The sequence below is a fragment of the Pyrus communis genome, chromosome 14 (genome assembly GCF_041283825.1).
Source record: "Pyrus communis isolate YQ-2024b chromosome 14, ASM4128382v1, whole genome shotgun sequence".
Taxonomy (NCBI): Eukaryota; Viridiplantae; Streptophyta; class Magnoliopsida; order Rosales; family Rosaceae; genus Pyrus; species Pyrus communis.
In genome coordinates, this window is record NC_142578.1 from 26,206,224 (window position 1) to 26,232,531 (window position 26,308).

A 26,308-nucleotide genomic window follows, 5' to 3' on the forward strand; every position below is an offset into this window, starting at 1 on the left:
CCTGATACTTAGCCAAATAAATGGCACTCTGACTATCACAGTGCACCTCCACCTGCTTCTGATCAATCCCTAAATCTCTAATCAGTCCATGTATCAAAATGGCCTCCTTTATAACTTTAGCAACTGCCATATATTCAGCCTTTGTAGTGGACAAGGCAATAGACGACTGCGAAATAAACCTCCAACAAACTGGCCCTTTAGCCATAGTAAACACATAGCCTGTAGTAGACTTCCTTTTATTTAAATCACCCACATAATCTAAATTAACATAACCAACTGCAAAGTGACCAATACCAGAGTCATCCCTCTCAAAGCATAAACCAACATCTCGAGTACCATGGAGATACCTCAATATCCACTTAGTTGCATCCCAATGCTCTCTTCCAGGATTATGCCTATATCGACCCACCATACCAACTGCATAATTAATATCCGGTCTAGAGCATACCATTGCGTACATCAAACTACCAACCAAATTTTCATATGGTATATTTTTCATTTGTAGCTTCTCTTGATCAAATTTAAGACATTGTATAGAACTCAATTACCATTGGCTCCACATATAGATCTTTTCATTCAAATCACCATGTAGGAAAGCCGTCTTCACATCAAGTTGCACAATCTCAAGATTATATTGTGCAACAAGAGCTAACATAATACGAATTGAGGAGTGCTTCATAATAGGAGAAAAGATTTCATTGTAGTCAATGCCCTCCTTTTGTGCATACCCTTAAGCAACTAATCTTGCTTTGAATCTCACATTGCTTTTCTCATCAACACCTTCCTTCTTGGCATACACCCATTTGCAACTGATAGCTTTCTTATCGTTAGACAATTTAGCTAACTCCCAAGTCTTGTTCTTCAAGAGAGAATTCATCTCATCACCCATGGCATTGCACCACTTCTCATTTTTCTCACTCTCAATGACTTTCTCAAAATTGGATGGAATCTCATCAATGATAATAGGAAGAGTAAAAGCGGCATAGTCATTATACTGAGTTGGCTTGGTAATATGTCTTTTTCCTCTGTTTTTGGCAATAGACTCTTAAGGTGAAACTTGCTCTTCATCTTGAATGAAATCTTTAAGTTCAACTTCTTCAACATCCTCATGGTCTTCCACTTCTTCACTTGTAGTGGCTTCGACATTAGCGAACATAGGATTTGAAGTACTAAAGGCAAGTTTCTTAAGCTCCACATGTTGGACATCTTTCACATTCTTCTCAGAGTCTCTGAACATACTTTCTTCGTCAAATGTCACATCTTTGCTGATTACAAGTTTCTTCATCCCTGGACACCACAACCTGTAACCTTTGACACCACTACTAAAATCACAAAAGATAGCCTTTTTGGCTCTAGGATCAAGTTTATTTTCAGTTGCATGAAAATAAGCAGGTGAACCAAAAATACGAATATAGTCATAATCAAGAAAAGGTTTTCTAGTCCATACCTCCATTGGTGTCTTACCCTGAACAGTAGTTGAGGGTAATCGATTGATGATGTGACATGCATAAGTAACTGCCTCTACCCAAAACGACTTGCTTAAACCCAACTGAAACAACATGCATCTTACCTTCTTAATCAAGGTTCGATTCAATCTTTATGTAACTCCACAACATAACTCCATTTTGTTGTGGAGTTCCCCGGACACTGAAATGTCTCACAATCCTTTCCTCTTTGCCAACTTTAAAGAAAGGGTTGGATGTGTATTCTCCACTATTATTCGATCGCAAAATTTTTATCTTCCTCCTAGTCTGGTTCTCAACCATTTTTTTCCAACCCAAGAAAATGCTCAACACCTCACTCTTGTGCTTCATTGTGTAAACCCAAGACCTTCTTGAATAATTATCAACAAAGGTCACAAACATATGTCTACCACTCAAAGAGGAAGTCTTTGTAGGACCCTAAACATTTGAATGCACATAATCAAGAATGGCCTTTGTCTGATGTATTGCAGTACCAAACTTCAGTCTAGTTTGCTTCCCCAAGACATAATGCCTAAATCAAGCTCACAAATAGAGAAGGAAATATAATGAATAATTTCTTCTCTATTGATGAACCAATATCTATACTATATATTTTTCCCTTTTATATTTCTTTTCTTGTCTAGTTTAGTTAGAAGTTAGAAGTATTTGTGATACTTTTGCCATATGGTGTTTCTAGGAGCAGCAGGATCGAGTTTGGTGGAAAAGTATGCAAACGGTGGAATTTTTCAATGATTCCCATTGGAGCTGATTCACAAGATATCGAAGATAATCATCTCAAGTTTTCAGCTTAAAATTCCCAACCAATTGTTCCTAGTTTAAGAACGAAAACAGGTCAGTGTGCTGATGGGACAATTTGGACCTCTGAAGGTTGCACGAGAGATAAGTACATAATTAAAGCCTAAATTCGGAAACTTTCTTCTTAGCTTTTAAAGTAGATGTTTCAAGCTTTCTAAGGACATCTCATTCATTGAAATCTAAGGACTTTTGGTATACTAAACGTATGGAGGCAGGGCACGTTCTTTTTGCCCATTTAAATTAGGAAGTCAATTTTAATTGACATTTATTTTGTGTCTCCTGATCTGATCTGGAGTGTGGATGATTGGAGTCTCTTTTAAGTATGCATTAGGGGGATTTAAATAGGTAGGGAGATAATAATAAAGAGGGGGCTGTTTTCAGAGGAGGCGATCAGAGAGCTTAGGAAGAATTCTTGTAAAAAAGGGTTGTTCTTTTTCTTTGATTCTTCATGGATAATTCCGTATTTATTTAGACAAGTATGTATAACTAATTTCCTTTTGCTAGAGTGAGGCCGTGAGCCTTAACATGATTACGTAGATTTCTCTTTTAATTGCTTAAGTGTTGTTACATAATTGCATTGACATTTTCAAAAATCATTGAATTAAACTATCTATGTATCTTGATCTTTGATCACCATTAGGATGCTTAGAAAAGTCATCGGATGCAATTTTGAATAAATATCACATTAAAATTGGTTATGCTTCTTGTGATTGAGGATTGTAATTTCTCCTAAGGTAAATATCATACTTTTAGGGATATCCAAATGTCATGGATAAATTGCATGTTGTGGTATTCGTTTTAGCTTGAATGTCACAAGTAAACTACACAGGGAAAAACCCAACCTTCAAAGCATGTGTGTTTTCAATTACTTAAGCAATTGGAAGATCTACGTAGGAGTGTTGTTGGTAAAGGTTGAACTCTAGTGCCTTGTCATTCTAATTTTCTTCAGTTATTTTTTTTTTATCTTGTGTTGCTACATTTACTTGTTTTGTTTAATTGGATCACTATTTCTATAAGCTAATTCCCATTTTAGATATTTGTTGAAGTCACGTACAGTAGGTTTTAGTTTTCTCAATAGTGTAGTTCTTAGAGTTAACTAAGTTAAATATTCCAAAACTTGTAAATTGTTTATACTAGTCCTTGAGGAGATCGACCTTGCTTGAGCCATTCTATACTACAAAAACTTGTTCTCTTGCAAGAATTTTCTATGGTTGAACCTTTCTTTTACTGGTGGTAAAATTTCTATCAAGAAATTGGCGCCGTTGCCGGAGACTGCGCCATCAGTTCTCGAGGTTTTGTGTTTATTTTGCTTATGCTTATGATTATGTCTTATTTTTTATTAGTTGTTATTTTTTATATAAAAAAAAGACAGAAATTTGTTGTTTAGTCAGTTTCATTATAAATTTTATCTTTTATTTTTATTTTTATTGTGGCATAATATTTTGGTTGTTTGTTCAGGTTATAGGTAGTATATGGTGATTGGAACAATGTCCAAGAATCAAGTTCTTGCTCCTTATGACCCTGAACCAGAGAGAACTGCAAGGAAGTTAGCTAGAGAAAGATATTTAGCACAAGATTCCAACCCTTGTGATATTTTTCTTAGGGAGCTGTTTCGTGATCATGAGAGCAGCACATCTATGTTCCAACCTTTAGCCCCAGTTGCAAACATGGCCATAGCCTTACCTGCAGTAGATCAACCTTTAAGGAATTCATTGGCAGCGAGAATCAATGCAGTGCCATGGTGCATTGTATATCTAGATGTGGAAGATGGGACAACCTTTGAAATCAAACCTCACATCCTCAACATATTGCCGTACTTTCATGGGCTGCCAAACAGTGACCCCAACATGCATTTGACTGATTTTATTGAGGCACGTGACAACACCATAATCAGAGGTTTCTCTCCTGAAGCTATCAAGTTACGCTTGTTCCCCTTTTCTTTGAAGGACAAAGCCAAGGCGTGGCTGCATTATCTCCCTGCCAATAGCATTACATTATGGACAGAATTGCAAGAAATATTTCTCAGTAAGTTTTTTCCCTCTTCCAAGACTCTTGCACTCAAGAAAGAGATATTGGCTTTTGCTCAAAAGCCAAACAAGTCTTAACATGAAGCTTGGGAACGGTATAATGAGATGTACATAAAATGTCCTCACGCTGGGTTTGATTTTGACTTTCAAGTGAACATCTTTTATGATGGTCTCAAAGCCACCACCAAGAGTCAAGTGAATGCATCTGCTTGAGGGTCACTAATGTCGAAATCAGCAAGGGAAGCATTTGAGTTATATGATATGACGGCGTCTGAATCCCAGCAATGGACAGAAGAACAAACACAAAAGAGGGGAGTTTTGGAGATTTCTCAGAGTTCTCCTAATGTTTCTGCTCAAATTGCTAAACTGGAGAAGAATTTCAATGCCAAGTTTGCTGCCTTAATGCAACTCTCTTCCATGCCCAATGCCCTAGAATTTTGTATCATTTGTAGTGAGACAACTCATGAAATTACTCAATGCCCCAACAAGGATAGCTACCCTGATCTTGTGCAAGAGCATGTGAATATGGTGAATAATTATAATAGACCCAGGAATGTCCTTCATTCCAACACATATAATCCTGGGTGGAAGAACCATCCCAATCTTAGTTGGGGTGGCAACCCACAGCCATATCAATACCAACAGTCTTACCATTCAACTAGTGAGATAAAGAAATCATCTGTTGAATACCAAATGTCACAACTAGCTCAACATATTTCCACTATCTCTAATAGCACCAACAATTTTGTCCAATCCACACAAACTAGCATTCAGAATCTCACGACATCAGTGGGGAATTTAGAGACTCAAGTTGGACAGCTTGCTACCAAGTTCAATGAAAGAGAGAAATGAAGGTTCCCGAGCTAACCTGAGCAAAATCTAAGAGGGATGAAGCATTGCAAAGTCATATGGACATTGAGAAGTGGCAATAGCTATGACAACAGAGAAGTGGTGCATCATGAGGCTGAAGAGGAAGAATAAGGCTTTACTGAAAGTGTACCGTTGGCTGCAAAGTCTTGGTGAGGGGTTGTTTCTGCGGCGGGTATTCCAGATCCTAGCGCAAGTGACAAAGTGCAATCTTAACCCAACTTTGATGCAAACAAGGAAACGGGTCTTGGCAGTTTATTTGCACCTTCTGACAGGCCATCATACACTACACCTTTGCCATTTCCGCAACGACAACAACAACGTTCCAAGGATCAACAAGCCATTGAATTCATGAAGACGTTGGCTAAGGTTCAAATCAATTTGCCTCTATTACATGCTATTAAACAGATCCCATCATATGCCAAATTTCTGAATGAGCCATGTTCTAATAAGAAAAAGTTCTTGGAATACGAGAAGGTGATTTTAACTGAGCAATGCAGTGCTATCCTCTTACATAAGCTACCACTAAAGAAGAAACATCCATGGAGTTTCACTATCTCTTGTACTATTGGTAGTCTTAATTTTCATAAAGTATTGATTGATTTAGGTGCAAATGTTAAGCTTATGCCTTATTCTGTGTTTCAAAAATTAGGTAAAGGAGAACTCAAGCCCACATCTGTGAGTCTTCAATTGGCAGATAGGTCCCTAACCTATCCTTTGGGTATTCTGGAAGATGTGATTATTAAAGTGGATCAATTCTATCTTCCACCTGATTTCATTGTACTTGAGATGGAGGAAGACAAGGGAGTGGGCCGACCGTTCATGGCCACAGCCCGGGCATTTTTTTATGTGGAAGCAGGTACTTTAACCTTAAGAGTGCAAGGAGAGTCAGTTGTGTTCAAACTCCTTGAAGTTGTCAAGCGTTCTCTCGCATCAGAAGAGTGTTTTTGTGTTGATGTTTTGGATGGGATAGTGCATGCAAACTTTGCCTCACGATCGTCTAACGATGAGCTGTTAACTTACCTCACCAACCATGATGCTTCTTTATATATTGAAGAAAATATGGGGGACCTCATTGCTACATTAGTTAGTACACTAGTTCAAAATCCAAAGTGGCGACATGTTTATGAAAGCCTTGGAGTGCCTAAGCAGCCACTTCTTCCTTCAAGTGAGCAAGCTTTCAAGTTAGAGCTCAAGCCATTGCCGAGCCACCTCAAGTATGCTCATCTCGGGGTGAACGGGACCTTGCCTGTTATTGTTGCTGTTGATCTTAGTGATACAGAGGAAGACAAATTACTAAGACTTCTTTGCAAGTATCAAGATGCTCTAGGGTGGACACTTGCTGACATTAAGGGCATTAGTCTAGCTTTATGTATGCATAGAATTTTTATGGAGGCTGGGACTAAACCAATTGTTGTAGCTCAAAGACATCTTAATCCTATCATGAAGGAGGTTATAAGAGTTGAGGTGATGAAGTTACTTGTTGCAGGTATCATTTATCCAATCTTGGATAGCAAATGGGTGAGCCCGACTCAGCTGGTTCCAAAGAAAATTGGTATTACTGTGATCAAGAATGATAACAATGAGCTTGTGCCTACAAGGATGACCACCAGATGGCGAATGTGTGTTGACTATGGAAAGCCCAATCATAGCACTAGAAAGGATTATTTTTTGCTGCCATTCATTGATCAGATGCTCGAGAAACTAGTCGGTCATTCTTTCTATTGTTTCCTCGATGGTTATTCAGGGTACAGTCAAATTCCAATTGCCCCTGAAAATCAAGAAAAGACAAGGTTTACATGCCCCTTTGGTAAGTTTGCATATAGACGGATGCCATTTGGATTGTGCAATGCCTCTGCCACTTTCCAACGATACATGATGAGTATTTTTTTTGGAATAGTTAAAAAGATTGTTGAGTTTTTTATGGATGATTTTTCTGTTTGTAGTGATTCTTTTGATATATGTTTAGATAACTTGTCCTTGGTTTTGGAAAGGTGCAGGGAGACTAAGCATCGCATTGTACTAGGACATGTAATTTCAAGCAAAGGAATAGAAGTTGACAAAGATTGATGTGATAGCCAATTTGCCACCACCCACTTCTGTGAAAAGTGTGAGATCTTTCTTGTAACATGCTGGTTTCTATCAAAGGTTCATCAAGGATTTTTCTAAAATTAGTCGTCTTTTTTGTAATTTACTTGCTAAAGATGCTAGTTTTGATTTTGATGCAGCTTGTCATGAAACTTTCAACAAATTGAAGGATCTTCTCACATCAGCCTCTATTATAACAGCTCCGGATTGGACCCTTCCTTTTGAGCTCATGTGCAATGCTTCTAATTACGTTGTGGGTGTTGTCCTTGGTCAGGGACGAGACAAGCTTCCTCATGTTATATATTATGCCAGCTGCAATTTGAACGATGCTCAACTGAATTATGCCACTACGGAAAAAGAATTACTTGCAATGGTATTTGCTCTTGAAAAGTTTCGATCGTACTTAATTGGTGCTAAGGTCATTGTGTATTCTGATCATTCTGCTCTCAAGTACTTATTGTCTAAAAAAGAGGCTAAACCACGATTGATTCGATGGTCATTCTCTTGCAAGAGTTTGATTTGGAGATCCGAGATAAAAAAAGGACATGAGAATGTTGTGGTGGATCATCTCTCAAGATTAGTAAACGTGAGCACTGATGAGGCAGATTCATTGCCTCTACAAGAGAGTTTTTCAGACGAACAACTTCTAACAGTTACTCATCAAGTACCATGGTATGCTGACATCGCAAATTATTTGGCATTTGGAGAAATACCGTCAGAGTTCAATTACCAACAAAGGAAAAAGTTCCTTTCCACTATAAAACACTACTTTTGGGATGAGCCATACTTTTTCAAGCATTGCCAAGATCAAATCTTTTGTCGGTGTGTTCCCTCAGGAGAACAAGAAAGCATTTTGAAGTTTGCTCACCGCTGTGCATGTGGTAGTCATTTTGGACCAAGAAGAACAGCGGCCAAGATCTTACAGAGTGGTTTCTTTTGGCCATCTTTATTCAAATATGCATATCTATGGTGCTAGGCTTGTGATAAGTGTCAAAGAGTTGGCAATCTTTCTTAGAGAAATGAGATGCCTTAACAAAGTATTTTGGTAATTGAACTATTTGATGTCTGGGGTATAAACTTCATGGGACCTTTCCCTTCTTCACATGGCAATCTTTACATCTTGGTGGTAGTTGATTATGTCTCTATGTGGGTGGAGGCAATAGCTTCTCCCACGTGCAAAGGTTCTGTGGTGTTAAGTTTCTTGCAAAATACTATTTTTCCCCGCTTTGGAGTACCTCGTGCTATTATCAGTGACCAAATGGCGCATTTCTTAAACCGCACCATAGTTGCCCTTTTTACCAAGTATCATATTCACTATCCCATAGCCACTCCATACCATCCACAGACATCTGGACAAGTTGAAGTATCTAATTGTGAGCTCAAGAGAATTCTTGAGAAAATTGTAAGTTCATCTCGAAAAGATTGGAGTTTAAAGCTTACTGATGCTTTGTGGGCATATAGAACAGCTTATAAGACATCAATTGTGATGTCTCCTTTCGTTTGGTGTATGGGAAAGCTTGCCATCTGCCTATGGAACTTGAGCACAAGGCATATTGGGCTATTAAGCACCTTAATTTTGACTACCAAGCAGCACGAGAGAAGCGGAAGCTGTAGTTGAATGAACTGGAAGAAATAAGGAATGATGCTTACGAGAATGCAAAGATTTACAAGGATAAGACCAAGAAATTTCATGATGCTCACATTTCGGAAAGAGTTCCATCTGGGTCAGAAGGTTTTGCTTTTTAATTCGAGATTGAAACTATTCCCAGGAAAGCTCAAATCGCATTGGAATGGTCCATATCATGTCATACCGGTCCATCTTGATGGGGCTGTGGATATCCAAAATATGCAAACTAGGTTTGTTTTCAAGGTTAATGGACATCGCTTGAAGTTATACAAGGAGTCTCCATATGATCTTGCTAAGGATTCCATCACTTTGAAGGAACCTGTTATTTGAGTTAAATTGCCAACATGATGTCCAGCTCTAGATGTTAACTAAAGTGCTTTTGGGGAGGCAACCCAAGTTTTCTATCTTTCCTTTTTAGTTTGAAGAATTTTCAACTTCTTGTTCTGTTTTTCTCTTGTTTTATGGTTTGTGTGTTTAAGTCCTACTTTTGATCCCCTGATGTGGGTAATACTTTTGAAGTCGATCTACCACAACTTCCAGCAAAGTATCTTAATCCCACGGGTCACTCACACGATTGTTATGGATAATGAGACGTGTTGAAGAAAGTTTGGGGGTCTCACGGTTTTTGAAATGTATTTTGGGGTGATTTGGGATTATACCAGGTATCGTTTGGTATGCAGACGGGACGAAACGGAATGGGATGGGACATGACGGAACGGAACGAAGCGGGAGCAAAGATGCCCTCGAATGGAAACAAGGAGGAAGAAGAAGAAGGAGACGGATAGGTTATAATTTTGTGTTCCACAGATGTGGAACGAGTCGTTCCAGGGGGGTGAGGTGGAACAAAAATTCACCCAAAACTCGTCCCGTGGAACAGCTCGTTCCACCCGTTTTAGGCGCACCAAACGTGGGACGGAACGCCTTGTCCCACTCTGTTCCGTCCCATCCCACGTACCAAACGGTACCCCATGGAACCAAAATGCAATTTTTGCTGCTGCTACCTTGCCTACACGAACTTGTGTGTTCTTTCCTTTTCTTTATTTACCTTTATTTCGTTTTATATTTCTGTCTTTCCATTTTTATTTCTCATTGTTCGAAATTCCTTTCATTATCATTGGGGACAATGCTAGAATTAAGTTTTGGGGTGGAATTACATATTTCGTTAGTTTACCTCTTAATTATTTTGAAGGGAAAAAAAAAAAAAAACCCTCATTTTTTCTTGCATTTTTTGTTGTTTGTAGCTACTTCTCAATTCAATGATGAGAATTGATCTTAATTTCGTTCTTACTTTCGAGAAGTCTAAGCATAACAATAGTTCTTTTCATTGTCTTTTTGTTAACTGTACTTTCCAGCAATCATCCTTGAAAAATAAATGTGCCTAGTCTTGTCAATGTGAAACTTGAGCATTATTTAACGTTTTATATGTGAATCATGTGAGCTTATGTAAACCTTGTAAGTTTTTGAGCCTATACATGATTGAACCATTATGCATCAATCTCATTTGTTCTTGTGATCTCATTGTACATGTATCTCTAGAACATGTTTTATATCTCTTGATCATTTATCAATTCATGCAACTGACTTGGAAGTGATATAGGCATTTCTTTCTTTCGTTTGAGCCTTTCAAGCCATCCTTTCTATTATTTGTCCCTTAGTTAGCCTTTTGAGCCTCTATATAAGCCTTCTTGTTCTTCAACCTAAATTTTCTCTACCTAGCCTTATATTAAATATTCCTACCCTTTTCTTTTCTTTTCTAAAGAGCTTGTAGAGTAATTCAATAAAAGGAGAGAGTTCAAAGTTGTTAGAGCCAAATATTGTAGAAAAAGATTAAAAAAAAAGTGAAAAAAAAAAGGTGGTTGTTTACTGTAAACAGAAGAAAAAAAAAATGAGAGGTTTCCAAGATCAATCGAGTGAAATAAAATTCAAATTTTGATGTGCTTCATGGGTTTAAAGTTATTAATCTCTCGAATATGATTGTAAAGCTCTACAAGTTATTTGGACTTTGTTTTCCATGCCCTTCATTGTTTAGCCACATAACCCTCAACCTCATTACAACCTTGTTAAAGACCTTTGATCTGAGTAGTTACTTGTTATTGATATCGAGCTAGGAGGACAAGCATGCATATGGCGGCATGTACAATGAGAACACTTGAGTGAAACACATTAACCAAAACATATGAGTGAATGAGCGTATGTCTTGTGAGAAGCTCACATGTTTGCATATGATGATTTAAGGGAGCTTGGAATTGCATTGACATGATTAGCTCACACATGACATTTCAAGTTTTGTTTGAAGGAAATTTGGTTAACTATTTGATGATGCTTTGAGCTCTTGTTGCTTAGTTCTTGGCTGTTTATTTCATGGTTGGCACTTATCTCTGAGATCGAAATCGAGAAGTCAGCTACTAAGTTGTTGAGTCAAGTCTTAGTTGAGTAGTTTTGTTTTGTTTTGTTCTGTGTTTTGTTTTGCTAGAGGACCAACAAAAATTTAAGTTTGGGGGTATTTTGATGGACCAATATCTATACTATATATTTTGCCTTTTATATTTCTTTTCTTGTCTAGTTTAGTTGGAAGTTTTAAGTATTTGTGATACTTTTGTCATATTGTGTTTCTAGGAGTAGCATGATTGAGTTTGATGGAAAAGTATGCAAACGGTGGAATTTTTGAGTGATTCCAGTCGGAGCTGATTCATAAGAGATTGAAGATGATTGTGTCAAATTTTCGGCTCAAAATTCCCAGCCAATTGTTCCCAGTTTAACAACGAAGATAGGTCAACGTGCTGCCGGGACAGTTTGGACTTCTGAAGGTTGCACGAGAGATAAGTACATAATTAAAGCCTAAATTCAGGAAACTTCTTTCTTAGCTTTTAAAGCAGACGTTTCAAGCTTTCTAAGGACATCCCATTCATTGAAATCTAAGGACATTTGGTCTACTAAATGTATGGAGGCAGGGCACGTTCTGTTTGCCCATTTAAATTAGGAAGTCAATTTTAATTGACATTTATTGTGTCTCCTGATCTGATCCGGAGTGTGGATGATTGGAGTCTCTCTTAAATATACTTTAAGGGGACTTAAATAGGGAGGGCGATACTAATAAAGAGGGAGCGATAATAATAAAGAGGGCGATAACAATAAAAGGGTCACAAACCAATGTCTATCACTCAAAGAGGGAGTCTTTGTAGGATCCCAAACATCCGAATGCACATAATCAAGAATGGCCTTTGTCTGATGTCCTGCAATACCAAACTTCACTTTAATTTGCTTCCTTAAGACATAATGCTTGCAGAAATCAACCTCACAAATAAAGAAGGAAATATAATGAATAATTTCTTCTTTATACGTATGACTTAAAGCTATTACAGCAACTACTACTTTGATGGATGATTACTAACCAAAGAGAGGAGCTCTTTTCAAATGGGGGATGCGGCACCCCTTCTTCTCTGATGCTCTACTGCTCTGCTGCTCTCTGCATCTGCAATCAGAAAATGCTCTCTCTTTTCTGGTGCTCTCTCAACTCTCCCTCGGTATCCATTTCCACCAAAGGCAACAAGTGTGGGAGCCAAAACCGAATTCTCTGCCAACAACAAAACCACCGTTCCCTTTTTTCTGCAAACATCATCATTACCCTTTTTATCTTTTCAACAAACATCATCATTATGTTTGTATTTTATTTTTAATATTTCTTTCTAGCCGAAAGGCATTTGCCACTAAATCCAACACAGTATACCCACTGAAAGCTAATATAACAAAGATTTGTTGAAAAGATATATTGTCAAAGATCCAATGGGTTCGAAATTTGTCACCCTAATTTCCATTCTTGTGCTTCTTCTTCCTACACTGTCCATGGCAAAAGAGTTCGTCGTCGGAGATACACACATTGTGAAAGTACATTGTGATTATTTTTTACGGAAAGTGGCAATGATGAGTATAAAAACATATATCCAACTAATTCTGCTTTATACCTAACATTCGAAAGGTTCTTGGGTAAGGAAACTGGGTTAGAGGATTGTGAAAGGAGGAGAAACCGAAAATGGGTCAGTGTAGCATGACAAATTAGAGAGATTAGAGTAAGTTGTGTTTTTTGTGTCTAGATCTGCACGGACACATAATCTAGTTGTCTGATTCCAGAATTTCTCGTAACATTAGCAGTCCCATAGGTTAAGTGAATATGGACGCAAATAAAAGAGAAGAATACGAATGAGCTCATTTGTATACACATGAGTAAGTTCAATCTTAACACACCCTAGAACAAATTCAAATTACAAGTGACTTTTAATTAATGCTTCTCAGCAACATGCGTAGATGGCAAGTGTTACAGGATTACATAACCTCCAACAGCCACGCCCACAGCAACAAGTGCAATTGATCCAAGGATTCCTCTTTTGCTGATTTTCAGCCTGACAAGCTTACCGTTGTATACAAATAGCTCAGACTTGTCGTCAGAATTCGAAATCATCAATGGTTCCCTTTTTGGCAGTCTTATGGTAAGGACACCGTTGCCAAAACTTGCATGAATATCCTTAGTGTTATAAACATTGCAAGGAAGTTTGAATTTTTGGCGGAAGCGGCTCCATCTACTTCCACCCTTAGGACGTTGGCCTTCAATCTTTATTGTTCCTTTGTTGTCGTTCAAGAATAGCTTGAATTGTTCCATCTTGAAACCTACCAACAAAACAAAAAGGAAAAGAAAATATGTAAAAAAAAAAAAAAATCACAAAGCAAAGAACATGAAAAAGAAGAATACCATGGAGAGGAATCTGGTAAATGTCGAATCGTTCCTCTTTTAGGAACTTGCAATAAGGCATAAAATCCTCGTAAGAACGTATAATGTTCACTTTCTCGATCTTCTTGTATAGCTTGCTTGAGAGAGTAATCTGCTCAGCCTTCAGATCATAAAGTTCTTCCTCCAGTTTCTGGATCTCGGCAGCTACCACTATTATCCAATCCTTCATGGCCAAGCCCTCCTCCACCAGCTGCTGCAGATTAGTGGAGGTCTGAGTGTGCTTCTCCTTGTAGCATCTCACCCTGTTGGCTTGCCTTTCGGCTTTAAGATGTTGATCCCTCAAGGCCCTTAGATTTTCAAAGAAGGAAATGAAGGACTCATATTGCACCTTAGTCATCTGCTGGGTTTGGTATAATTCAGTGAGAGCTCTCTCAGCAACTTGAAGAGCCTTAAGGCTAAAGGAGGCAGAAAAGTCCTTCTGCATAAATTCTCTGAAGATCCTGCGCTGATCTTGAAGATGTTGAGGCTCAGAAGGACGCCTTGGGGATTGTAACTTCATCCTAATTTGCCCGAACTCTCTAACTAGTTCAGGCAAAGAGGTCGTGGTTGGAAGAGAAGCCATAAGAGAAGGCATCACGTCAGTGCCACCAGAAGCAGCAGCAGCAGTGGCAACCTCAGTAGGAACAGAATGAGAGGATTCAGCAACAGGCTGAGAAAACCTGCCCGAGCCCTCACCAGTGGCCTGTTAAATCGCAGAGAAGACGAATTGATGTAGCAATATTGACCCGAATTAGAAAAAGACAAGATTGCGAGTATATTTGTACCTAAGAAGGGCCTTGTACTTTGGGAGAAGGATGTGTTGATGTAGCTGGTGTAGCTTGGGGCCTCCCCTCGGGCTCAGAATCAAAAGATTCTACAACAAAAGATCTTGGCCGACGAAGAAAAGATCTTGCCCGACATGGTCTTTGCTTCTGACTCATATTCACCGTTGGAATCCATGTGATAATCAGTCAGCTAGCTGCTTTTCTAGGTTTTTGGCTCTGTCATAGGCATATAAAATATATAGCTTGATCATTTACAGGTTTCTTGTAGGCTTGGTCAATCTACAAAAATCTAGAATTTTCTTTAGTTTGTCTAACATCCTAACCCTTATATCTTGCTTAATTTCTGTCTTTGCATTTCTTTAAAACAAGGCATGCACAGAATCTTAGCTAGTTGATGCCCTTCTAACTTTTTTGTAGTTCAATAAAAGTGTATTCAGCTTCAAGGGAGCTGACGATTGGATCGATCATTATTTCCAATGTGTACGTATTTACAATCCTAAGCATCTATGTCCGTTAAAATGGTACATATACCCATCATTGCCACATCAAATGGTACATTAATATGGTCTCTCTAATATTTTCCTCATAAGAAGCTTATTTTTGTGACATTTTTGCCCCGCATTGTAAGCATCTTAAAATTCTTGCACATGTTTATGCCGACAAGACTATGTTGAGGCTAAGTTCTTACCCCGCGTAAAGCAACCACAAACCTTAATCATGAGAACTATTCATTGACATATCACTTGAAGCAACCACAATTAAATTCAACGCCTCTAACCAAGAAAGTATTATGGGTTGGAAGAGGGAGCAACTGAGAAAAACATGACCTCTAATACCCAAAGGTCGTTGTTAGAAGTTGATCAAGTCAAGAATAAACCAAAACATCATTTCCCAAGCTCATTCGTTTCCTTCTCTAAGACTATACATATGAAAGCATAAATTATAATAAGCCGACCAAATATACTTTTAATGTTAACACAGTATGGTAAGCCGACCGTAGTCGTTCTTCAAATTTGCCTCGACTTCGAGGCTTTGGATGAACCTTACAACAAAAACTATATTATAAATAGACCCTCAGCATACCGCAGTGGTATCATCAGTATACCCACTGAAAGCTTAATATAACAAAGATTTGTTGACAAGATATATTGTCAAAGAGCCAATGGGTTCGAAATTTGACACCCTAATTTCCATTCTTGTGCTTCTTCTTCCTACACTGTCCATGGCAAAAGAGTTCGTCGTCGGAGATACACACATTGTGATTATTTTTTACGGAAAGTAGCAATGATGAGTATAAAAACATATAGCCGACTTATTCTGCTTTATACCTAACATTCGAGAGGTTCTTGGGTAAGGAAACTGGGTTAGAGGATTGTGAAAGGGGGAGAGACAAAAAATGGGTCGGTGTAGCATGACAAATCAGAGAGACTAGAGTAAGTTGTGTTTTTTGTGTCTGGATCTACACGGACACATGATCTGGTTGTCGGACTTTAGAATTTCTCGTAACATTAGCAGTCCCATAGGTTAATTGAATATGGGCACAAATAAAAGAGAAGAATAGGAATAAGCGCATTTGTATACACATGAGTAAGTTCAATCTTAACAAACCCTAGAACAAATTCAAATTACAACTGACTTTTAATTAATGCTTCTCAGCAACATGCGTAGATGGCAAGTGTTTTAGGATTACATAACCTCCAACAGCCAAGCTCACAGCAACAAGTGCAATTGATCCGAGGATTCCTCTTTTGCTGATTTTCAGGCTGAAAAGCTTGCCGTTGTAGACCAATAGATCAGACTTGTCGTCGGAATTCGAAATCATCAATGGTTCCCTTTTTGGCAGTCTTATGGTAAGGACACCATTGCCAAAACTTGCATGAATATCCTTAGTGTTATAAACATTGCAAGGAAGTTTGAATTTTTGGCGGAAGCGGCTCCATCTACTTCCACCCTTAGGACGTTGGCCTTCAATATTTATTGTTCCTTTGTTGTCGTTCACAAATAGCTTGAATTGTTCCATCTTGAAACCTACCAACAAAAAAAAAAAAGGAAAAGAAAATATGTAAAAAAAATCACAAAACAAAGAACATGAAAAAGGAGAATACCATGGAGAGGAATCTGGTAAATGTCGAATCGTTCCTCTTTTAGGAACTTGCAATAAGGCATAAAATCCTCGTAAGAACGTATAATGTTAACCATTTCACCGTTGGAATCCATGTGATAATCAGTCAGCTAGCTGCTTTTCTAGGTTTTTGGCTCTGTCATAGGCATACAAAATATATAGCTTGATCAGTTACAGGTTTCTTGTAGGCTTGGTCGATCTACAAAAATCAAGAATGTTCTTCACTTTGTCTAACATCCTAACCTTTATATCTTGCTTAATTTCTGTCTTTGCATTTCTTTAAAACAAGGCATGCACAGAATCTTAGCCAGCTGATGCCTTTCTAACTTTTTTGTAGTTCAATAGAAGTGTATTCAGCTTCAAGGGAGCTGACATTTGGATCGATCATTATTTCCAATGTGTACGTATTTGCAATCCTAAGCATGTATGTCCGTTCACTACAGGCTCTATTTATAAAATTCCTCCTTAAGACTTTTTTGGTATATACAAGACTTTGGCTGCAAAGGTATATGCTCTCAAACGCTAGCTACATGCCCCTTGCTCTCCTTAGACCTGGTTTGGTACTGAGGTGATTCTGAAAAAAGCTGGTATAAAAAAAAGCTGGGAGCTGTTTTTGTGTTTGGTAAACATTCAACTTCAGTTTTTTTTCACAGTTTTGGGTGAAAAAAAGCCAAAAATAAGAAGCTGCAAAACCCAGCTTTGAAAAATCGGTTTTTTTTCACATCTATTTTACATAAAAGTTTACCAAACACTATAATACTGTTTTTTTTTTCTTTTTTCAAAAGCACTTTTACAAAAAAGTTTACCAAACACTCTGCTGCTTTATTTCACAGCCGCTTATTCTCACAGCACAGCAGAATCAACTTTTTTTCAAAGCACAGCAATACCAAACCAGCCCTTAGTAATACATAGATGAAAAGATAGTCGCGGTTTGTTACCATAAATTCTCAGTGTGGGTACAAATGGAGTCAACACCACCAAGTGATGCATAGCATAGCGGAGCCAAAGACCTAGCTAATTCTATTTTTAAACTTCCCCCTTTGTTCTAAATTCTCATATAATTATTTGAACAAGATAAAAGTATAGTTTTTATTTCACAACAAATGACCAAATACCACTACAAGAAAAATGAGCAACAGTTACCAATATTAGTAGTTGTTTGATTGTTTTTGGTGGCGTAAAAATGATGTTATTAATGAAAGATATGTGGCAAAAGCTAAAAAGTACGTAATAGCACACCACAATAGTGATGCATTTTTTCGGGTAAAATCTTAAAGTCAATCCAACTCTAGCATTGTTATCATGAGAAGTGACAATGAGGGAGCTTTATTTAAAAAAAAAAAATTACAATCAATCAAGGAGGACATAAAGCCTAACTTGGCCATGGTACCAGCCATAACAAAACAAACCCTCCAATAACTAATATAAGATATAACAAGACCAACAAAAAATAACTTATCTAAATGATAATATGGAAGCCTTACATAATCGCGATGATAATATGGCAATACGAAAGCAAAAAGAGAATCTCACCAAACAAGACCAATAAAATATACTTTTTTTTACCATTGACTACCTTTTTCTCGTTGGTAACACATTATTATCCCGACAACATTGACTAATTAGTCTTTATTTGTTCCTTTTGCTTTGGTTAATAACCATATCTGGTTCACGGTTTCATTTATTTTTTTATTTTTTATTTTTTTTATCACGAAGACAACTTTCATTACAATAAAAAATAGTACATGGCCCAAAAAGGACCGGGCAAACAACTATAGGAAAAGTATAAGGCCCAAACAAAATGAGAGCATCAACCCAAGATACAATGGGAGGCTCACACAAGCTTAGGCTTGAAGGCAACAGAAAGCAGACAATAAAAAACGCTAATCTCCAGCAGCAAAGACCACATTGCCGTGACTGTCACATCCTCGGAGGAAGCCAAACTTCGAATTGAGAAAGTAGACACCAGATCCAAGTCCCCTTCACAAACCCCTACAAATATATACAAAGAAAGTACCATATGGGAAGAAGGTGAGGTTAAGGGGTATGTAAAATAACCAACACTTGGCCTCAATGGAGATCCAACATGCTAGTTGGGGGAAGGGAAGTGAGAGAGGGGGAAGTAAATCTGATATCCAATTTCTGATCAGAACCTGCCGATCCAAGCACATGGTGGGATGGAGATGAAGTATCATAGCTAGGGAGGATGGAGGAAGGGAAATCAAAGACAGAAAGCAGTAAAAACAGGTGAAAAAACGCCCGGATAGTTGAGACTCAGCTCAAGAAAAACTGAGATTAAACTCAAGGGAGAACCGAGAATTAAAAAGGAATGGAGAAAACTAGAAAAGATGAAGGAAGAGGAGGAGGGAAGCAGGGAAGGGGAAGATAGAGGAGATGAGGGGAAGGAAAAGAGGGAAAGTGCGAAGGAAAGAGAACCTAAGAAAAATCAGGAGGAAAATGAGAAGGAGGAAAAGAAGAAAAGAATGAAGGGAGGATGCCTCTTAAGCCAAAGGCTAGGGCCGGCAACGAAGTTGCTGGGGTTCTTTCACATGGAGAATTTTAGGGACAGAAAAGGGGAGACTTTTTAGAGAGGAGAAATTCAATTACTACCCATTTACTTTCACATTTTGGTGGAGTGGTTCTTGATCTCTATTTGCTCGGTTTATCGTTTTACGATTTAACAAAACGTATTTCTACATATTTTAATCTTCATTATTTGATTTTCACACTTATATCATCTCCAACACTTGAGTTAAAACTTAAAATTTTTTAAAAATTTAGGTTTTAACCTAGAAACAGTTTTTCTCCTCCAACCTTTATAAGTTAAATTTTTAGCCCGAAATTATTAAAGAACGAATTTAGAATAATTTTTTTCTTAAAGTAAATTTAAAAAAAAAATATGTAGACTATCCTAATTAAATTTTAAGGAAAGCTAATGAAAATGGTTTGAAAACTTTTAGTTTTAACAATAAGGACAGAATAAAGGGTAAAGTGAATAGTACCATGATTGACTTTTTAGTGCAAAAATATGGTTTTCCGTTAAAATGAACAATACCAGAAGTTTTTCGTTAAAGTTCCCTAAATTTTATGAACATTTTAACCTAAAAATATTTTGATTCCGATAAATATTGAAAAATCACTAAGCCGATTTTATGAAACTCGTGAAACACTATGAAATAATATGAAACACACATAAAAAAAATTTATTACTTTAGCCATTGTATTTAAATTTGGATCGTTATATCTTTCTATTTTTTACCGTTAGATTTGATCATATTAGATTTTAACTGTTGAATTCATAAATTTTGGTTCTCACTGCTCTACATGTAAATCCAAACCTTGACATGACTATATATAGCCCTCATAGTTGATCTATCAAGAATTTTAGTTTATCCAATTTTATTTGACTTCTATATATTCCTAATTTCATGAATTAAACTTGCCACGCCATCCATCTTGGAGTAAGACTTGAATTGTGATTCAATTATAACAACATATTACCACTTCTTTAACTTCTTGGGTCATCCTTTATATATTGGAAGAAGCTTCAATTAGTTCTACCAAACAAGCCCCAAATTCTTTCCGGTAATTGAGATTAGTCTCTGATTGTTTGATAATCCTCTATATATTTGATGAAGCTTCAGCTAGCTTTTACCAGATAACCCCTGATTTCTTTATGGTAATAGAACTTCGTCTCTAATTGTTTATTGTCTGATAAGATTGTTATAATATTTGGGTTGTTGGATATGTTGGGTTTGAATTGAGTTTTTGTTTTCGTTTTTCAGAGTGACGGATTTTTGAACGAAATGCACTCAACCATGAATTCCAGTGGGGGTGGCTGAAGCAGCTGCCGGATATGACAAATGGCAGCCGAGGTTCCCTAAATTGCCCATCCTTTTAGTTTTATGAAGTACGACAATTTGATATAAATATATATATATATATATATATATATGTGTATGTGTATATAGAGAAATTACATCTCTTGACAAATTGTGTGCTAGATAGTTTTTCACGTACTTGATCAAAATAAAGTTTATCATGTTATTCTGTCCAACTATTGATTTGTAACAACATTATGTAAATACTTTTTATAATACATTTAGTCCTGTATTGAGGACTTATATACAATACTTATATTTCGTTTGACATTCCGCGGCAACACGCCGGCTAAATCCCTAGTTAATACTAAGATTAGGGTAAAATATATAGTAACATATTGACTCATCTGTACATAAGCCCTAAATTAACAAGTTTACATCTTTAGCCAAGGCGGCTATCATAGAATGATAAGTCTGCATGATGGTAAAAATGCGACCCGGCTCTTCTAAAGCTATATTGTTGTTGGCTAGCTGGGCTTCAGACTCCTCCACTTCTTGGTTTACTTTCTTCACTTTCTCGAGCTTATTGTATAGCTTGCTCGAGAGAGTCATCTGCTCAGCCTTTAGAGCAGAAAGTTGTTCCTCCAATTTCTGGATCTCGACAGCTACCACTATTATCCGATCCTCCATGGACGAGCCCTCATCCACCAACTGCTGCAGAGCAGTGGAGGTTCGAGTGTGCTTCTCCTTGTAGCACCTCACCCTGTTGGCTTGCCTCTCGGCCTTAAGATGTTGATCCCTCAAGGCCCTGAGATTTTCAAAAAAGGAAACGAAGGACTCATATTGCACCTTAGTCATCTGCTGGGCTTGGTATAATTTAGTGAGAGCCATCTCAACGTCTTGAAGAGCCTTAAGGCTAAAGAAGGCAGAAAAGTCCCTCTGCATCCATTCTCTGAAGATCATGCGCAGATCTTGAAGATGTTGAGGCTCAGAAGGGCGCCTTGTGGATCTCGGCTTTGTCATAATTTGCCTGAACTCTCTAACTAGTTCAGGCAAATAGGTCGTGGCTGGAAGAAAAGCCAAAGGAGGAGGCATCACACCAGCGCAACAAGAAGCAGCAGCAGCAGTGGCAACCACAGCAGGAACAGAAACAAAAGATATTGACCGACGAAGAGCCATGGTCTCAGCTTCTGTCTCATATTCACCATTGGAATCCATGTGAAAATCAGTTAGCTAGCTGCTTTTCTAGGTTTTTGGCTCTATCATAGGCATATAAAATATATAGCTTGATCATTTACAGGTTTCTTGTAAGCTTGGTCGATCTACAAAAATCGAGAATGTTCTTACTTTGTCTAACATCCTAACCTTTATACCTTGCTTAATTTATGTCTTTGCATTTCTTTAAAACAAGGCATGCACATATTCTTAGCTAGCTGATGCCTTTCTAACCTTTTTGTAGTTCAATAGAAGTGTATTCAGCTTCAAGGGAGCTGACGATTTGATCGGTCATTATTTTCAATGTTTACGTATTTGCAATCCTAAGCATGTATGTTCGTTAAATACAGGCTCTGTTTCTAAACTTCTTCTTAAGACTTTTTTGGTATGTACAAGACTCTGGCTGCAAAGGTATATGCTCTCAAACGCTAGCTACAAGACCCTTGCTCTCCTTAGTAATACATAGATGAAAAGATAGTCGCGGTTTGTTACAATAAATTCTCAGTGTGGGTACAAATGGAGTCAACGCCACCAAGTGATGCATAGCATAGCGGAGCCAAAGACATAGCCGATTCTATTTTTAAACTTCCCCGTTGTTCTAAATTCTCATATAATTATTTGAACAAGATAAAAATATAGTTTTTATTTCACAACAAATGAGCAAATATCACTACAAGAAAAATGAGCAACAGTTACCAAGATTAATAGTTGTTCGATTTTTTTTGGTGGCGTAAAAATGATGTTATTAATGAAAGATATGTGGCAAAAGTACGTAATGGCACACCACAATAGTGACTAATGCATTTTTTTGGGTAAAATTCTAAAGTCAATCCAACTCTAGCATTGCTATCATGAGAAGTGACAATAAGAAAGCTTTATTTTAAAAAAAAATTACAATCAGTCAATGAGGAGATAAAGCCTAACCTAGCCATGGTAGTAGCCATAACAAAGCAAACCCTCCAATAACTAATATAAAATATACCAAGATCAACAAAAAATAACTTATCTAAAATGATAGTATGTAAACCTTACATAATCGCGATGATAATATGGCAATACGAAATCAAAAATAGAATCTCACCAAACAAGACCAGTAAAATATACTTTTTTTTTTTTTTTTTTTTTTTACCATTGACGACCTTTTTCTCGTTGGTAACACATTATTATCCCGACAACATCAACCAATTAGTCTTTATTTGTTCTTTTTGTTTTGGTCAATAACCATATCTGGTTCATGGTTTCATTTATTTATTTTATCATGAAGACAATTTTCATTACAATAAAAACTAGTACAAGGCCTAAAAAGGATCGGGCAAACAACTATAGGAAAAGTAAAAGGCCCAAACAAAATGATAGCAACAACCTAAGATACAATGGGAGGCCCACACAAGCTTAGGCCCGAAGGCAAAATAAAACAGACAATAAAAAACACTAATCTCTAACAGCAAAGACCATATTGCCGCTGCCGTCACATCCTGGGAGGAAGACAAACTCTGAACTGAGAAAGTAGACACTAGATCCAAGTTCCCTTCACGAACCCCTGCAAATATATACAAACAAAGTAACATATGGGAAGAAGGTGAGGCTAAGGGGTATGTAAAATACCCAACACTTGGCCTCGATGGAGATCCAACATGTTGGTTGAGGAAGGGAAGTGAGAGATAAGGAAGTAGATATGATATCCAATTTCTGATCAGAGCCTGCTGATCCAAGCACATGGTGGGATCGGGATGAAGTATCACAGCTAGGGATGATGAAGGAAGGGAAATAAAAGACAGAAAGAAGTAAAAGCAGGCTAAAAAACACTAAATATGGGGCAAGAAGCCCGGATACTTGAGACTCGGCTCAAGGAAAACTGAGATTAAACTCAAGGGAGAATCGAGAATTAAAAAGGAAGGGAGAAAACTGGAAAAGTTGAAGGAAGAGGAAATTGAAAGCAGGGAGGGGGAGGAGTAGAGGAGATGAGGGAAAAGAAAAGAGGGAAAGTGCAAAGGAAAGAGAATCTAAGAAAACTCAGGAGGAAAATGAGAAGAGGGAGGAAAAGAAGATAAGAAAGAAGGGAGGATGCCTCCGACACCTAAGCCAAAGGCTAGGGCCGGTAGCAAAGTTGCTGGTATTCTTTCACATAGAGAATTTTAGTGGAGCGGTTCGTGGCCTTTATTAATTTACTTGGTTTTTGGTTTTATGATTTAACAAAACTTCTTTCTACATATTTTAATCTTCATTATTTGTTTTTCACACTTAGACCGTCTCCAATTCTTTAGTTAAAACTTAAAAATTTTAACCCAAAAAATTTAGGTTTTAACCCAGAAACAGTTTTTCTCCTCCAACTCTTCTCGGTTAAATTTTTAGCCTGAGATTATTAAAGACTGAATTTAGGATAATTTTTTTCTTAAAGTAAATTTAAAAAAAAAAATATATATATATATATATATATATGTGTGTGTGTGTGTGTGTGTGTGTGTGTGGGCTATCCTAATTAAATTTTATGAACATTTCAACCTAAAAATATTTAGATTCCGATAAATATTGCAAAATCACTAAATCGATACCATGAAACTCGTGAAACACTATGAAAGAATATAAAACACACATAATTTTTTTTTTAATTACTTTAGCCATTGGATTTAAATTTGGACCGTTATATCTTTCTTTTTTTACCGTTAAATTTGATCATATTAGATCTTAGCTATTGAATTCAATGAATTTATAAATTTAAAACTAAAAAAAAAAAAAAAAAAAAAAAAAAAAAATACACATATAATGGTTGGCCAGCCCCACTAATCCAAGGAAATTCTTGGCTAAATTTGCCCCACAAAAGAGTTTTGGGTTAAAACTCATATTTGTCCCATGGGTTAGAGCAAGTTAGGGTAAGTTTAGAACCTAAAATTTGAGTTTTACTCTATGGTCTTAGGCTTCACTATTTCTCCCCAACCATGCCCCCCTTCATGGTTTCAATGTCTTTTTATTCATACCGTTCCTACTATTGAGACTTGAGAGTGAGAATCTCACATCAAGAAAGAAACATATCTTGCTTGTGTTTATAAGTAGCTGTGCTATTTCCCACATTATTGATTGGTTTTTGGTAGAACATCAATTTTCTTTATGGTATAAGAGTAGGTTATCTCGTATGTGAGGCTTAACAGGCACACGTACTCCACGTTACTCAGTTATGAGTATGAATCATACATCAGAAAAATAATAAACCTCACATGTTCTTATAAATAATTAAATTACTCCTCATATTATCAATTAGTTGGTATAGGCTAAATTTTGATTACACTCCCTTAGTTGGTATTAGGCCAAATCAGTTCCGAATGCAACCTGCAATAAAAAACCTAATTAGATAAGTAAATAAAAATAACAAGAATTAAAAATTGCATTTTTTTTTCATTTTATTTATTTATTTATTTTTTGATATTTTGTTTCGTTGTGATTTTTGTAATTGAAATAAAAGCTAGAAAATAAAAATAAAAGAGTTAGAAAAATTAGGTTGCCTCCCAATAAACACTTTAGTTAGTGTCTATAGCTAGACAAAGCGGAAGATTGGTAATCACATCACTTATTCTTTTAGAGTCAACCAATCTTTAACAACGTCAAAGGGTAATATTAGGTAATGAGTAACTTGATGTGTATTGACTGCATATTTAAATGCTGTGGTTGAGTCCTTAATATACACCATTCTATGAGAATGAATCTTTGTAATGAAATAAGGTTCATTCCAACAATGTTTTGATCTCCGTCGAATTGACTTCAATCTTGTATTTAATACCCACAATTTATGCACTGGCTGAATTTGTCTATGAGGAAATTGGCTGCCACAAAACGTCTTCTTTTCGTATGCCTTAGCCTGCTTGTAGGATTAGCCCTGATATTCTTTAAATTTGATGAGCTGCATTGCTAGAATGTCCAATTCAGCAACAAAAATTGTATCAGTAGTCATCTGCCATGTATCTAGATTCTTGAGTGTGTCCAAAAGCTGACCATTTAATTTTCCAGATTCGGAATTTGTGTGAACATCCCTCTCCAACACATCTATTCCCGTACTTTTCTGCAGTCTTTGTGGGAAAAATTCTGACGGCACATGAACTTGGGTTGCCGTAGATTCTGGGAGGATTTCAGATCAGCATATGTTGTTTCCTCCCTTGGAAGTGAATAGCTTGCAGGTGGCTTTTCCGTTTCTGCACCAATTTCCTCTTAATCATACAGCTTTTCTCACAGTTTAAAGCTTAAATTTGAAATCCTTGATTAGTTCTTTCAATGTACAACTCAGAGAGCTCTTGTGGCACATTAGGTTGCTCAAAATAGTGCTCAAGATGCTTTTTCAAACTTGAAGTGTAAAACTCTGAGTAGGAATTGTTCCAATGCCTTTTTTGAGTTGATTCTCGTAATGATATGCTTTTGGACAAACTCAGGAAAATATTCTCTTTTAGGGCATTCCAAAAGATCATGAGTCTTTAAATAGCAAATGACACATAATGTAGGTTTAAATCCATAAAAACCTTTGTTTGCTAAAGAAACTCATAACGGCAACCCTCCTGGCGGTAGCTCCATCATTGAATTGCTCTCTAAATTAACAAGCCTACAAAGATGAAAATAAAATCAACAAGTAAATAAAAAGATAGACACACACACACACACACAAATAATTAACTAAGAATATGATAAACACAAATTATTTAAAACAATCTCCGGTGACAGCGCCAATTTCTTGA

At 37.0% G+C, this 26,308-nt stretch overlaps 3 protein-coding genes across 3 annotated transcripts; 1 reads left to right on the forward strand and 2 right to left on the reverse strand.

Annotated features, from left to right (window-relative positions):
- The first annotated feature begins 5,240 nt into the window (after window positions 1-5,240).
- LOC148691492 (uncharacterized) lies at window positions 5,241-9,218 on the forward strand. Its single transcript, XM_088684042.1, has 4 exons — window positions 5,241-5,325; window positions 5,826-6,983; window positions 7,378-8,190; window positions 9,031-9,218. Exons 1-4 carry the CDS (start codon window positions 5,241-5,243, stop codon window positions 9,216-9,218), a joined length of 2,244 nt encoding a protein of 747 aa, XP_088540168.1.
- Window positions 9,219-13,069: 3,851 nt separating this feature from the next.
- LOC148691493 (uncharacterized) lies at window positions 13,070-14,925 on the reverse strand. The gene is made up of 3 exons (XM_088683660.1): window positions 14,436-14,925; window positions 13,633-14,353; window positions 13,070-13,550 (listed from the first exon to the last, which is right to left on the reverse strand). The coding sequence occupies exons 2-3, from the start codon at window positions 14,243-14,245 to the stop codon at window positions 13,201-13,203; spliced, it is 963 nt and encodes a 320-aa protein (XP_088539786.1). The 5' UTR covers window positions 14,246-14,353; window positions 14,436-14,925; the 3' UTR covers window positions 13,070-13,200.
- A 5,692-nt stretch (window positions 14,926-20,617) lies between these two features.
- Window positions 20,618-21,642, reverse strand: LOC148691494 (uncharacterized). The gene has a single exon (XM_088683661.1). The coding sequence runs from the start codon at window positions 21,594-21,596 to the stop codon at window positions 20,799-20,801; it is 798 nt and encodes a 265-aa protein (XP_088539787.1). The 5' UTR covers window positions 21,597-21,642; the 3' UTR covers window positions 20,618-20,798.
- Between the last annotated feature and the right edge of the window lie 4,666 nt (window positions 21,643-26,308).

Bases quoted from the DNA above. Each gene is read 5' to 3' on its own strand.
- LOC148691492 (XM_088684042.1), top strand. From the start codon at position 5,241: ATGACAACAGAGAAGTGGTGCATCATGAGGCTGAAGAGGAAGAATAAG. The intron at 5,326-5,825 runs GTGAGGGGTTGT...TTCAAAAATTAG, and splicing joins CCGTTGGCTGCAAAGTCTTG to GTAAAGGAGAACTCAAGCCC. The intron at 6,984-7,377 runs GTAAGTTTGCAT...TACTTGCTAAAG, and splicing joins AAGGTTTACATGCCCCTTTG to ATGCTAGTTTTGATTTTGAT.
- LOC148691493 (XM_088683660.1), bottom strand. From the start codon at position 14,245: ATGCCTTCTCTTATGGCTTCTCTTCCAACCACGACCTCTTTGCCTGAA. The intron at 13,551-13,632 runs GTATTCTTCTTT...TTTTGTTGGTAG, and splicing joins TTACCAGATTCCTCTCCATG to GTTTCAAGATGGAACAATTC.
- LOC148691494 (XM_088683661.1), bottom strand. From the start codon at position 21,596: ATGGATTCCAATGGTGAATATGAGACAGAAGCTGAGACCATGGCTCTT.